This window comes from Chiloscyllium plagiosum, chromosome 9, assembly GCF_004010195.1.
Source record: "Chiloscyllium plagiosum isolate BGI_BamShark_2017 chromosome 9, ASM401019v2, whole genome shotgun sequence".
In the NCBI taxonomy this organism is placed as follows: domain Eukaryota; kingdom Metazoa; phylum Chordata; class Chondrichthyes; order Orectolobiformes; family Hemiscylliidae; genus Chiloscyllium; species Chiloscyllium plagiosum.
The window spans coordinates 19,900,234-19,915,309 of record NC_057718.1 but is presented as its reverse complement, the minus strand read 5'-3'; the positions used below and the strand labels follow the sequence as shown (position 1 = coordinate 19,915,309).

Sequence of the window (15,076 nt, the reverse complement as noted above, 5' to 3'; positions counted from 1 at the left end):
CGTATGGAGTCAGCTATTATGAGGGGGCATAGCTTTAAATTAAGGGGGGGGGGTAGGTATAGGACAGATGGTACGGGTATGTTCTTTACTCAGCGAGTCGTGAGTTCATGGACTGCCCTGCCAGTAGCAGTGGTGGACTCTCCCTCATTATGGGCATTTAAGCGGGCATTGGATAGGCATATGGAGGATAGTGGGCTAGTATAGGTTAGGTGGGCTTGGATCGGTGCAACATCGAGGGCCGAAGGGCCTGTACTGCGCTGTTTTCTTCTATGTTCTATGTTCTTACTATTAAGTATCTTGCAATATGAATAAATGTTATGTTTAAAAGTTTTGTTTTAATTTCCATTCATTAATGTATTGAGGATAAGGATAAAAGCTGAAATGTTTGCTTTAATTAAAAGGTGAACTTCATGTTGTAATGAACCATGGTTTGCAGCCATCTAGTATTAGTACAGTTAAATCAGCACCATTTATATGAAACTAAAGAGGTGGGGATACAACCACTGTGCCATAGGGGTGTGTCCCTGTTTACTCTTTATAAAACTAAAACCTAAATCAAGCTAGACAGGCCTTCATGGGGCACTGTAACAAAAACTGCTAACGAAACTTACCAAAATTAAACAAAATTATTTTTACCAGGGTGAAGATGCACCCCTTGCAATGCCACCCTTCTTCCTCGATATAGGTATTTTTAATTAACCAGTGGTACTGGAAGAGCACAGCAATTCAGGCAGCATCCGACGAGCAGCAAAATTGACGTTTCGGGCAAAAGCCCTTCATCAGGAGTAAAAGACGTCGATTTTGCTGCTCGTCGGATGCTGCCTGAATTGCTGTGCTCTTCCAGCACTACTGATCCAGAATCTGGTTTTCAGCATCTGCAGTCATTGTTTTTACCCCATTTTTAATTAACCAGTTCACTCATCTTATGATACACCTGGACTTGAACCCGAGCCTGCTGGCTTAGAGGTAGGACATTGCCGCTGCACCACAAGATATTTTTATATTGTTAAATGTTAAACATCAATGGGAAGACAATGGCCTACTGGTATTATCACTGCACTGTTAATCCAGAGATCCAGATAATGATCTGGAGGCTGGGTTTGAATTCTACCATAGCAAATGGTAAACTTGAATTCAATAAAAATTTGGAATTAAGGGTCTGATGACCACAAAGCCATTGTCAGTTGTCGAGAAAAAAACCCATCTGGTTCACTGATGTCCTTTAGGGAAGGAAACTGCCATCTTCACCTGGTCTGAACTATATGTGACTGCAGACCCACAAAGAATCCTCTGAGATGGGCAATAAATTACAGTCTGGGCAATTATATTCCCATGAATGAATTTTAAAAAACACACCTTTTGGAGCAGGTGGGACGTGAACCCAGGTAACTTTACTCAGAGGTGGTCAGTACCATTACACTATAGGAGTGCTTATCTTACTATTTTCTAATCAACTTGTTCAGCGATGTTAGTACACACCTTTAAAACAGATGAATCCTGAATTCAGGCCTCCTTGCTCCAAGATAGGACACTACCATTGCACCATCATCTTCAACCTTTTTATACTGAGTCCCAAGAGCCGATTTGGTTAATACTGGTAAAGGCTGAATCCCAAGTGAATTTTAATGAGAAGAAATACTTGGTTTCACAAGTTGTACTTTATTACATTATAGCAATCAGGTACACCTTACATTGGCTAGTTGCTCATGATAAATAAAATAATCAGGAGACAATGATGGCAATTTAGCTTCATCAGGGCCAAAAGGAGTTGGAATCTTCTCTCCACCCAAGGCTATATGACCTCATTCAATTGTGTGGAACTTAATCCAGTTTTCAATATGAATCCTTTCAGCACTATCACATTATACAACACTGGATGTGACAGAAGATATGATTTTAGAAGTTGCTGCATTATTGGGTTTCAATGACAATTAAATTTTATAATCAGTTTCTGGAGATGTTGTGTTAGATTTATGCAATTATTTCTTAATGTATGTCAGCTTTCTCTGAAAATTTAGAAGGTAAACTGTCAATAAATATGCTGGAATTAGTTTGGTTTTGATGACTCATTCTTCCCTCTATCAGGTTCTTATCACAGGACCATCCGATACACCTTATGCAAATGGTTGTTTTGAATTTGATGTATATTTTCCCCAAGATTATCCAAATTCTCCTCCACTTGTAAACCTGGAAACCACAGGAGGACACAGTGTACGATTTAACCCAAACCTTTACAATGATGGAAAGGTAAGGAAAGAGATTGGAGGTCATTTGTGTTCAAATAAAGCTGGGTTTGTTCAGCAATCCTGTAAAACTAACTTCTGCTTTGTACAGCAAAGATAAACATATAACATTTACATAGGTGATTTGTCATTGTAAGATAGTGCTGTGAAATCTACTTAAAGGTCAGGTTTTTGACTGGATAAAGCAAGTAAATTTCCATGTCATAAAAATGATTTTGAATCTGTGATAAGTAAAAGGAGGCCATCACTACAGTCAACTTTTAGTCATGGACTTGTAGATATATGTGAAAAGAATGAACAGAATTATCCATTTTATAATCTACATTCTGAATTTATAAATGGTATATATTTTGTGCAAATAGACTTTTTGCATTTCTGGCTCAATTTTCTACTGCCAGCACTTGTGTTACTAATTTGAGTTAGTTGTGATAGCAACACAAGGGGAAGAATGGTTCAAAACACTGAGGTAAGTTTTGTCTGATGTCAGGATTTTGACATATGGGGTGGAATTTAATCCAGTCAAGAAAGGTCTTACCCACATCCTGGAGAGCTGGCCTTGTTACTTCCTCTGAGAATGGCTAAAGTGCCGATCAGAAATTTAACTGGGCAGCAGAAGGCTTTGCCCAAAGGGCTGGAAATGGAATCCAGCCTCTGCCCCACTCTTGTGATCTGACAGCCAATCAGTCAGCATCTACCCATTGTGGACAGGACCAGCAGAAGTGGTGACAGATACCAACAATATGTCCACCAGAGACTCAATCCATAGGGGAGTGTGTGGAATAAGGGTTATGGGGAGGTGTGGAGTCATCTACAGAAAGGTCAGGAGGTAGCTTTCAGCAGCAGTAACTCTTTCCTCTCCCCCCCCCCCCCCCCATCCCCCCCCATGATACTCAATTCCTCAATCTGGTGCTGAGTGCCAGACAATTTTCCCCTGTGCTCCAAACATGCTGCAAAGAAGGGCATTAAATTCCACACTCAATACCTAGGCTATTTGGATCTGAGTGCCCTTGTTCATTCTCCACAGCTTCTTACTTTGCAATGGTTCTGCATTCTTTATCCCTCAAGCGTGATTTATTCTCAAATTTATTCTCATTTTAAATTGCTCAGTTGTAACAGCTCTTAAACTTAAAATTAACCCAAGATTACTTCCTCTCATAGCTAAAATCAGTAAAGTGGTCTTCCTTTTGACATGTGTGTCAAGTTTATTATGTACTGCTGATGCAAAATGACATTCAAACTGTAGGATTTAAGACATTAAAAATAATTTGCACTTCAGTGTTGAATAATTCAGTGGCCAATTACTCTCAGAATCTGTTGGGATGAAATCTTGCCAAGTCCCACAGAATCCTTGAGCAATGTGGCAAAGTAATTGTGTGTCTCTGTGACTCTTGGCATGATCTTTTTTCCAGGTCTGTTTAAGCATTCTCAACACCTGGCATGGAAGACCTGAGGAGAAGTGGAATCCTCAAACATCTAGTTTTTTGCAAGTAAGCAGAAAGTATTTGGTATTCATTAGGGTAGTATGGTCTTTGATAAATAAAATGTCCTTAAATCTAATAGTATTGTTCATCCTATCAGCGTCAATATTAAAATTTCAGGCAATGCAATCTATTTTTCGTGTATAGTTCAATGAATTATAATTGAAAGATGCCAAGCATTTTGTCACTGCAGAAGTGCATAGAACTAAAATTTGCAAGAGACATTATGTGGTTTGGGACAAGAAATATCAGTTTTTAAAATCTAAGAATTTTATGCGTACTTTGAATATAGAATAAAAAAACAAAAATAAAGGAGTTTAGTATTTTCTTGATTTCAGTTTTGGAATTGGAGAGGATATTGTTTCTATAATGTGTTAGATAATGAAATATCTTGTGGTTCAATTCTGGGTCTGAATCAATTAATTCATGTCATAAGCAATGCTATTATCAGATTTGGTCACAATGCAGAACAAAAGCTTAGTGTGTCAAAACGTGCTGCCCCCATTTTAACAACCTGTGGGAGATACTTCACAGCTTTTACATAATTTGAATGATTTTGACCTTGCAAAAGTTGTCAAGAACTATGATACAATCTGCTAAATTTTGATGATATGGAAGAGTTGCCACTTTCTAATCTCAAAGTTGATAGTGGCTCATTGTTTGAGGAAAGAGGTTAAATATCAATGAAATTTGACTGCAAAACATTCTTAAAACCGAGGTAATAAACAGAGTGGCAAAATCTGAAGAAAAGACCCTTTTAACTTGTTAGGTCTACATACTTGTCTTCGCTCATGATTTACGTTAAATTTTGCTTATAACTTACTTGTCCGCCTTTGTCCTATAGTTGTTTAGTTTACTTGAATGTTAACTACTCATCCACTCTAAAGGTAAAATCGCAAATTAAAATTTTGAATTTAGGGTGAGCCTTTTTTTTGAAGATTTTGAAAGCCCATCTTCCATGGAGTACTGTATTTCATGAAGTATGTAGCTAGATGTTTTATCAAAGAAATGCACGCTCTTGACTTGAAGTTTCTGATCAGATTTAACCACAGGAATACTGATTTAAGTAGAACATTGACTGTGAGTCACGCTGTGAAAATCAGGTTTGCATGTGTCCTTTGGTCCAGCACAGTTGGGAATTTATAATGAATACTAGGTGCAGAGGGCTTCAATTAATTTTTTTGTTCCTGGGATCTGGACAGTACTGATGAGCTTTCATTCTTACTAGCAGTTTAATACTTGACCTTGAAAGAGTTGTCAAGAATGATTAACTAAAATTGAAGTCATGGAATTGAAGGTAAATAATTGACCTAGTTAGGTGGTAGAAGACAGGGTAGACATAGTGGCTGTTTATTTGAAGGAAGCATCTAGTGCCCTGTGTGAACATGTTGGGATCTCAAGTATTCACTGTTTACTGGTGACTTTGATTACACAACAGAGAGAGATGTAACTCTGTGCAAGATGCTATGATTGCTGGAAGCCTGAAGTAAAGGCAGAAAGTATCAGAAATAGTGAGGAAATCTGACCGTATCTGTGAATGGAGAAACAGATTGTTGATTTGTTGAAACAAATGTTTTAGATTGGTGGCCCTTTGACAGAAAGATTGGCAATGTAGAAAGTACATTAGATGGGAAATAAAATTGTAGAGACAAATTAAACACACGAGTCAACCTGTGGCAGGTGGAGTTTAACACACAAGTTGATCATGCTGTGTAAGTAGTTAAGCAGCGGTTATTGCCTAGGTAGATATGACAAACTGGGTTTATAAATTGGTCATTTAATGAGGAACTGAGGTGGTTTGGTAGTGGTTTAAAAAAAAGTAGGTAGATATGAAGGGGAACCAGGTATATGGAAAAAGTGGATAAGACTGAATAGTTAATTAACTCTATCCACAAAGAAACACGTCTTGGTTCTGTATCATGGGACTGGCTTGGATACAAATTCTGATTGATAAATGTGAGTTCATCCGTTTTGGGCAAAAACTGATAGCTCTAAGCATTATTTACAGAGAAAAGCTAGAAACTGTGTATATCCATAAAGAGCTAGCTATTCATGTACATAGATCATGAAAATGGAATTGTCAATTACAAAGAATATTTAAAGACTTCAAGGGACGTTAATTGCTGGAACTGGGATTCCTGCCCCTCTCTGGAGTAAGAACTGCTGCCCAGTGCGCACTGGTTTGCAACTCTGTGGACCCAGCAGCATTGGCCAGGACTGGGACTATCAGCACGTCCCACGTTGAAACTCCTGGAGTCCAGGAGCACATAGGTGAATAGGTTTCCTTACAGGTTGGGAACACTGAAAGAGATAAATGGTCTTAATAAGGTGTTGGAGAGTGTATGACACACTTTGGGTTCCCCTCAATCACACTCACCCCAGTGTGGAAGGGAGGCTGCTCCCTCATTCCTCTACATGGCCTAAGGCTTAAATCAGGGTGTCTCACCGGCCTTCCCTATTTGACTCCATCCCTGAAGTTGTACTACTAGCCTCAAAATTTAATCCAGGTGGATAGTGATTGCTAATGCCCACTTAAGAGATTTCAATTGGAGCAATATGTATAGGCTGGGGTAGGCCTCCCCACTTCCGTGTAAAATTGCAGATGGTCTGGGGTGGATGGGAGGGCAGTGGGAAGCTCTATCCAGGGAAATTTGCAGTCTCCACTCTGCCTGAAAAGTGCCAGAAGGAGACGGTGTAAAATTCTGGCTTTCTTCAGCAATCCAGCAGGTTTCATGATTATTTTTATGGTACTGGCTTGTAAATTGCATGTTTTAAATTCAATTTCACAAATTTGCAATCACGGCTTTGAAATGTCAAACCCTGAGTTGCTGGTCTCACTACAAAATAACCACTACAAAATGTTTATTCCTTTCAGCTAAATACTTGATGAGTGAGAAATGAAGATGAAAATTCCAAAACGTTTATAAAAGCTCCTTTGTAGCAATCAGATATTCTTTTGAAGAAATCTGACTTGTAACTATCCGATCAATAGTTATTGACCGGATATCTCATTCCACAATATTTACAAGCCAAGCAATAGTTTATCTTCTGCACACTTGTTATCCAAGCAACCATAACAGTCTGAATTAAAAGCAATGTATTTGGTAGTTAAATTGTTCCTTGTAAAGTGCAATATTTTGGGAATGACTTGAACTTGGATCCCTACAAAAAATGTAATTCAATGTAAAGAGGAGCCTGGTAGCACACTTCATTTTCCATAATATTAGTACCCTGTTACAGTAAAATGCTAAAATTTAAGATATTTTTCTCTTTGTACATGGCCAGGTTTGTTCTTGTCTAAATTCAGTTGTCACCACTGTAATCAAATTATGAATTTTATTTGCAGGTGCTAGTGTCAATCCAGTCTTTGATACTCGTAGCGGAGCCTTATTTTAATGAACCTGGTTATGAGAGGTCAAGGGGAACACCCAGTGGCACTCAGAGTTCCAGAGAGTATGATGGAAATATAAGACAAGCAACTGTAAAATGGGCCATGCTTGAACAAATAAGAAATCCCTCACCATGCTTTAAAGAGGTATGTTTCATTTAAATTTGTGGATATGCAATAATCTACTGCTGATGTTGGAAGTTTTAGATGTTGAGAGTCCAGTTAAGAAAAAAATTTCAAATGGGAGCTTCTCATTACAATGCTGTTTGATCTAAAGATCATTTCCATCTCAAGCAGATATTTACCTTCAATATGATACATCATTTTATAATTGGAAAGGATAAGGGAATGGGGGATAAGTTACAAGTCTATTTAAAGTTCATTCTACACAGTGGACCATAACTTTACCACAAGCCATCACCGCTCAATGGATCCGCTGAGATCTGCAATTTTTATTTGATGTAGGATTTCTGCATTATACTGGAAATCAACTTGGAATCTTGGGATATATCAGAAAAGATATTTGTCCATCACTTCTGGTTCGTTTGTCAGTTACCTTAGGTCTGCCTAAGGTCAACTCTGACCATATCATCATGCACAGTGCCACTGATGTCCAAGCAATCAGTTTATTCAATGCCCTGTTCTCTTAAAAGCAGTGAGAACCTAGATTCCCCATCCAGCCAAGTGAATTTGGGGGAAAAATAAGTTTAAGCCTTAAAAATGTTCCTTTTGTTTGTGGAGAGCATGTCTTTGAACCTGAATGCATGTTGCTTCTACCAAATGTAAATAATCCATTTTACAAGTTTGCTTGTATTAAACTGGATGTTCGAGTAACTATGTAAACCCAAGATTGTTCAGAAAATGCTGCCCATATGTGGAGGCATGTGCTACACCAGGCATTTTGTTCTGGATTTTGCAAGCATTTGCTGATTGAGTATACTTTATGCTGTCTCTTATGAGTAAGTGAAGTAATGTGCTTTTTGATTCAATTGGCCAATTGCTGGAACATATAGCCTACATATCTGACATTACACAGGCATTGATGTTCACATATGATGTTGAATTGTTTGAAGGGAAAGCAGCATTTTTTTTTTTTTGAGCAAAAAATCTACTGCTGGATTTTCCACTGCGGCAGACCTATCTTTACCAGTTAGTATTTGCATTTGGATTCATATAGGTCCATTTCACTTGCGATAGGTTTTGCCTTGTCAGCAATAAGATAAATAGAGCCCTAGAATTTTGCTCACTGTGCAAGATTGATTCAGTAATAAAAACATATCAAAGCTATCCTGATCAGATCGTTGTTTGCTGTGAGTTGCTCCAACTCCCATATGGGTGAAAAGCTGATACCTTTGGATCAGATAACCCTGAAAAGGCAAAGTAGCTCAAATATTTGAACAACAGGTTAGACAGGCATTATGCTATTAGTATGCAATGCCTGTAGTAGTGGTATTTTATACTAATGCTGTTGTCAGATGTTCAGACAAACGAGCATTCTTCTACCACACTCTTGAGCAATGTTGTGTTTGAATTTCAGTACCAAAGTGATGTCTGATAATGTGCATATAACCCTGTGATTGGTTAATAAATTCAAACGGTGTCTCTCTTTGTTCATAACATGCAGAGTACAGACTGTTTCCAGCCTGCAAAACCCAAAACCAAATGCCAGCTGTTAGATGTTATTTCATGATTGAGCAGCACTTTTTGGGAAATCTTGAGTGTATTACTTCCCAAATTAACAAGAGGTTAAGAATATCAGTCAAGCTGGTAACGCAGCTTAGTTACACTTGCTTGAAGCAAACTACATTCTTATGCAGGAATCCCATTTTCAGCAAACAAAAAGAATATGTTTAAGCCTTGTGACTTTTTTGAGTTGCCCAGGAGCTCATGGAATCTATGGTCCCTATTGTGTTTTTTTATGGTAATACCTCAGCCAATCAGGGTTGACCTGCTTAATGACCTGCACCTTTTTCTCCTTTTAATATAAATTGTCATAATATTAGAACTTTGAAACAAATGCAATAATTCCAATGAATGCAAGAAGAGAAGTTTCTGCATCATTTGTTTTCCTTTAGGAATATTATAGGCAATTGTACATTCTAGAAGGATCTCCTACAGTTTTCATGTGCTGTCCCGGATACAGAGTTTGGACATTAATCTTGTTAAATTGGATCTGCTTACATTTTTATTTGTAAGGGCATGGACAGTGATGAAGTTTCATAATAGGAATGTGCTGACTATATTGGAACATTGAGATTGAACACACATTGCTGTAAGATCTAGAATATTGGTCTTGAAAAATGTCAGTACTTATCAGTCATCCTGCTAAAGATTAAAAAATTTTAAAAACTGGTTGTCACGCATAATATTGTACCAAATTGATAAATCTGTGGGTGTGTGCTCAACAATAAGCTAAATTACCATCTCACAAAAAGCTTTGTAGAGAAGATGGTGGAAAAGGCCATTTCTGTATTAGGTTTTCTTAATTATCTTTTTAAACTAGTGACTTTCTTGCTAGTGGAAGTGTAACTAGTGTTTTTTGAAGGGGTCTATCCTCTTTCCTGTTAAGATGCTAAGCTTACTGAGTGCCTGCTCCAAGAATATTGGAACTTGGAATATTGTGTCAGTGGTATGAATAGAGTGGAAAGTATGAGGCTTTTTCCCGAGTGGAGGTTCAAGGTTTGGGGGGGTGGTGGGAAGGAATGTTTAAAAGAGATGTGCGAGGCCCTCTTTTCATACAAAGGGTGGTGAGTGCCTGGAACGCGTTGCCAGAGGTGATGCTGGAAGCAGACATAATAGCAGCTTTCAAGAAGCACCTGGATGAGTACATGAATAGGAAGGGAATAGAGGGATACAGATCCTGTAGTGAAGACCATTTTAGTATGGAAGAGCAAAATGCGGCAGCTTTGGCTCAGAGGGCCGAAGGCCTGTTGCTGCACTGTGGTTCCTTGTCTAGATATTTAACTCTTCCTCATGCTTTGCACTCTTGTTCAGATACTGGGCAAAGAAGTTAGCCAACTTCTTATTGAAAGCATGCAGGAAATAAGAATTTGTTATTCCAACATTAATTCCAGTCACTTTTAGCAAGGTCTAACTGAAACTCTATGGCTGTTTTGGTAGATTCTCTGCCTTGAATTTACACCTGTCTGTATTGAGTGCCATAAGGTAGCAGACTGCAACATCATGACAGAGTGATTGATTTAACATTTGATACACCTAGTCAATTGAATTCCTGATCATTGAGCTGGTGGAGGAACAGATGTTTCTAGCAGATACCAGTAGCTTCTGTAAAGGAGGAGTGTTTGGGGAACTTGTTTTTGCCTCTGCCATCGTTGTATACTTTCAAATGGCTACCACTAACTAACTTTGCAGGAAACCTGAGACTGCTTTGCTTCAGTCTGTAGTTCACTGAATTGGACAGCTTATGGAAATTCAGGTGTGCTTTCTATATAAGTTGTAACCTTTGAAGGTTTCGTAGATCTTGTGTATATCATACAAAAGAATTTTAAAAGTTGTTTTCAAATCTGCAAGATGCTGAACCACGTAGAACATGAAGACCAGTTTCTTTGTATATTTATTTATGAGGGAATCCTTTAATTGGAGTCAGTTAATGTGGGAGAAGAGATACAAGGCTCAAGTAGAAAATTAAAGAAGGATAGACAAGAGTGTGAATTTTGAATTGAATGTATTGAAGGATGGGGTGTCTGCAAATCAGCAAGGACATCGGTAAACGTTTGAATGATTTTAAGGTATATGGTAGTCGACATCAAACTGCCCTCTGAGACAACACCACAGTAAGAAATAAGCTTGTTTTTAATGAGAAATTGTACAGTAGATGGGATCAGCAAGCCGGAGAGCTAAGCACCAAATAGAAGGTGGTGATGATGTCTTCCCAAACCTGTACACCATCAAGTAGGCAAAAGCCCAGAGTATGATCAATGTTCACTATTTGTCTGGATGAGTGCAGCTCTAACAACACTCAAGCTGGACACCAGGACAAAGCAACCCACTTGATTGGCACCACGTTTACAAACATTCAGTCCCTTCATCATATACTCAGTAGCAAGAGTGTGTACCATCTAAAAGATAAAGGGCCGAAATTCCCAAGATTCCTTTCATAGTCCCTTCCAAACCTATGACCACTACTATTTAGAGCATCAAAGGCAGCAGGTACATGGGAACACCACCACCTGCAAATTCTGCTCCAAGCCACTCCTCATCCTGACTTGGAAGTACATCGCCATTGCTTTAGTGTTGTTGGGTTGAAGTCTGGAATTTCTTCCCTTGTGGCATTGTGGGCCTACCTACAACGAATGGACTGGAGCAGTTTGAGAAGGCAACTCACCTACCATCATCTCAAGGGCCATTTTGAGATGGGCAATAAATGACCCAGTCAGCAAAGCCCATTTTCCTAAATGATTTTTTAAATTGAAATTTCAGCACAATTTCTTTTGATCTAAATGCCATAGTTTTAATACAGTGTGTAGCAATGTACAATGGAACTAGCTAGAAGGAAGTGCATAATGGGATCTGTGTTATTGAGGGGCTTGATTTAGAAAATAACAATGTGTAAATGCAAAGTATTTCTATTTGAGTGAGCACTTGGAATGAAAACTGACAATATTTAGCTCAAATTGAACTTACCTGGAAATTTTTTAATTGTATAGAAGCCTCCCATAGTTAATTTTTTCTAACTGTCTGACCCTCGAGTTAGTTACTGGAATGGACCAGGGAGTAGATTAGATTCCCTACAAGGTGGAAACAGGCCATTTGGCCCAACAAGTCCACACCGACCCTCGGAAGAGTAACCAACCCAGACCCATTTCCCTCTGACTAATACACCTAACACTATGGGCACTTTAGCACGGCCAATTCACCTAGCCTACACATCTTTGGATTGGATTGTGGGAGGAAACAGGAGCACCCGAAGGAAACTCTCACAGACACTGGGAGAATGTGCAAACTCCACACAGACAGATGCCCGAGGCTGGAATTGAACCCGGGTCCCTGGCACTGTGAGGCTGCAGTGCTAACCACTGTGCCACCATGATGCTGACTTGCATTTTGATTGTTCTATCCTTTCTATAGTAGAGGAAATGGATAGATGTCCATCTCACCCTCCCTGTCTGCTCTGTGCATAATGCTGAAGTGTAGATTGTGTGGAGCTGAGGTAGACACGTTAGTGCTGTGTCTGAATGATCAACACTCAGGAGAGCCTAGTTATCAATTTCATTAAATTCCCTGAGCCTGACCAAAATAAATATCAGGAAAGTTGACGTTTCAGGCATAAGCCCTTCATCAGGAACGTGGACCCCTGAAACGTCGACTCTCCTGCTCCTCTGATGCTGCCTGACCTGCTGTGCTTTTCCAGCGTCACACTCTCGACTTGGAAGAACTTGAGGCAACCTTCCAAAGGAAAAACAATTTAAAAAAGGCTTCCCAATGGGTGATGTGAAGTTTGGAAAACAGGAGGAACAACACCTTCATTTTATGCTTGAGTACTTACAAGCCTCTAGGTCTCAGTATTGAATTTCGTAACTTCTGAAATTAACTGCATGATGCCTGTTCTTAATTTTTTCTTGTGTTCGTGCTCTATCTGTATATCTCTTTCTCCGCTGCCTCCATTTAAAAAAAAACGTTTTTTACCTCATTCATTCAAGATGAGGGCATTGCTGTCTAGGCCAGCATTTATTGCCCCTTGCTAACTGCCCAGAGGGTAGTTAAGAGCCAACCACATTGTGGAGTCCTGTGTGGTCTAGACCATGAAGGTGGCACTTTCCCTCCCTTAGTACATTCATGAACCAAATGGGTTTTCTTACAATCGGCAATAGATTCATGGTCATCAATGGTGTTCCAGATGTCTTTTATTGCTCTGCCATCATGGGATTTGATCCTAGGTACCTGGGTCTCTGGATTGACAATCCAGCAAGAATACCAGTAGGTCATTGCATCACCTTGTTTGTGTCTTTTACTTTGCTTAGTTAGGACCCATTTTCCCCCTTTCACACCTTAATTTACACCCATTTTACGTCTTTTCTCTTTCGACATTACTAGTAATCTTTTGTCTTTTGCACTTTACGCTACCTGCCTCTTTCTGTTCCTCAACCTCTGTGAAAAGTATAAAGAAAGATGTTTTAACACCTTGCAGTTCTGAAGAGTCAGACTGGGTACTAAACTTCAGCACTGTTTCTCTCACCACAGATGCTGCCAGATTTGCTTAGTTTCTCCAGCGTTCTCTGTGTGTATTTCTGGAAAACAGACCTTGCATGTTAACCGAACACTACATGGTTATGATCATGTAAATTGTACAGGAGGTGCTGGAGTAAGCCACTCAACCCCTCAATATTCTCTACCATTCAGTAAGATCATAGCTGATCTGATTATTCACATTGCTGCCTACCCCAACACCTTCTACCCTTTTTTTTTTTGTTTTGTCCAAAATCTATGAACCTCTGTCTTTGCCTTAAAAATATTTAATGAACCTGCTTCCAGCACCTTTAAAGGAAGGGATATTTAAAGACTCAGCACCCTCTATGAGAAATAGATTATCCTCATTTCTAAAGGGACAGGGCCCCGAAAAGGACTTATCCTCTATGTCGGAGTCGTAGTTACAATTTAGATTAGATTCGATTCCCTACAGTGTGGAAACAGGCCTTTGGCCCAACCAGACCACACCGACCCGTTTCCCTCTGACTAATGCACCTAACACTATGGGCAATTTAGCATGGCCAATTTACCTGACCTGCACATCTTTGTGACTGTGGGAGAAAACCAGAGCATCCAGAGGAAACCCATGCAGACACGGAGAGAATGTGCAAACTCCACACCGACAGTCACCCAAGGCTGGAATTGAACCTGGGTCCCTGGTGCTGTGAGGCAGTAGTGCTAGCCACCGTGCCACCCTATAAATTTGTGATGTCTTTGACAGATGAGGCACACCCTGAGCAAAACAGCTAGCAAGTTACTAGCGTGGTGATTTGCAGTTTATGCTTTATTTTCTTGTTGATTTCAATCTGAGAAAACACAAGGCCAAAGAAGAAAGCCAATAAATATCTGGGGAAAGAGCAAGTCAATAATCATTTGACAAAATTACCACCTATACATGACCAACATTCTGGTGTATTTCTAAAATTAAAAAAAAAAGTCTGCTATTAGTAAGGAGCTTTTCAATATTAATTGGTGTAGGGTGTAGTGTTAGTGTCACTGGACCAATAATCCAGAAGCTGAAACTAATGCTCTGGGTCAAGGGTTCAAATCCCATCACTGCTGCTGATGGAAATAACATTCAGTTGAGAAATATTGGAATATGAACAGTTTCACAGTCACCATTATTGAACCTGTCATTATTTTATAAAAAGCTATCTTTAGGGAAGGAAATCTGCTGCTCTTACCTGGTCTCACCTCTGCGTGGCTCCAGATCGATGGCAGTGTTATCAACCCTCGACTGCCCTCTAAAATGGCCTAGCAAACCACTCAATTAAGGAGCAATTTCAGATGGGCTACAATTGCTAGCAATGTTAATCTCTCTTGGAATAAAAATTTTAAGAAGCAGTAAAATTTATGCTGTTTTGGCATATACTGAGATTGGGTGGTGCCGGTGAGTCAAAACTATTGCTTCATACATTGCAATTAATGGTAAAAGTAGGAATTGAATGTAGACGTGGCTTGACCCATACTGCAACTTGCAGAATCTCTCAGCCTTTGACTCTTTTCACTAATAACAGTGAAGGAAAAATCCTTCTGTTGGTTCTTTTGCAATCACTTCCTGATGACAACATTGGTATTTTATATGGCAATGGTTACCCCTGTGGAGGGACTTTGGAGACTCGATTTGGCAGCGTATTCTGATTGATGTTATGCCATAATATAAATTTTACTGTAATAGAATGGTGGATCTTCCAGTGCAAGTATCCTAGTGGAGGTTGCCTAGTAAATAGGAAAAAAACTCTGCAGCAGGTACACTGTGG

At 39.3% G+C, this 15,076-nt stretch overlaps 1 protein-coding gene across 5 annotated transcripts in view; it reads left to right on the top strand.

Moving 5' to 3' along the window:
- The window catches only part of birc6 (baculoviral IAP repeat containing 6), a 242,598-nt gene that overhangs the window by 220,921 nt on the left and 6,601 nt on the right, over positions 1-15,076 (top strand). For all 5 annotated transcript variants that reach the window (XM_043695518.1, XM_043695521.1, XM_043695519.1 and 2 more), the window contains 3 exons: positions 2,086-2,247; positions 3,653-3,730; positions 7,068-7,256. In XM_043695518.1, coding sequence (XP_043551453.1) covers positions 2,086-2,247; positions 3,653-3,730; positions 7,068-7,256 — 429 coding nt within the window. The remainder of the gene's footprint in view (positions 1-2,085; positions 2,248-3,652; positions 3,731-7,067; positions 7,257-15,076) is intronic.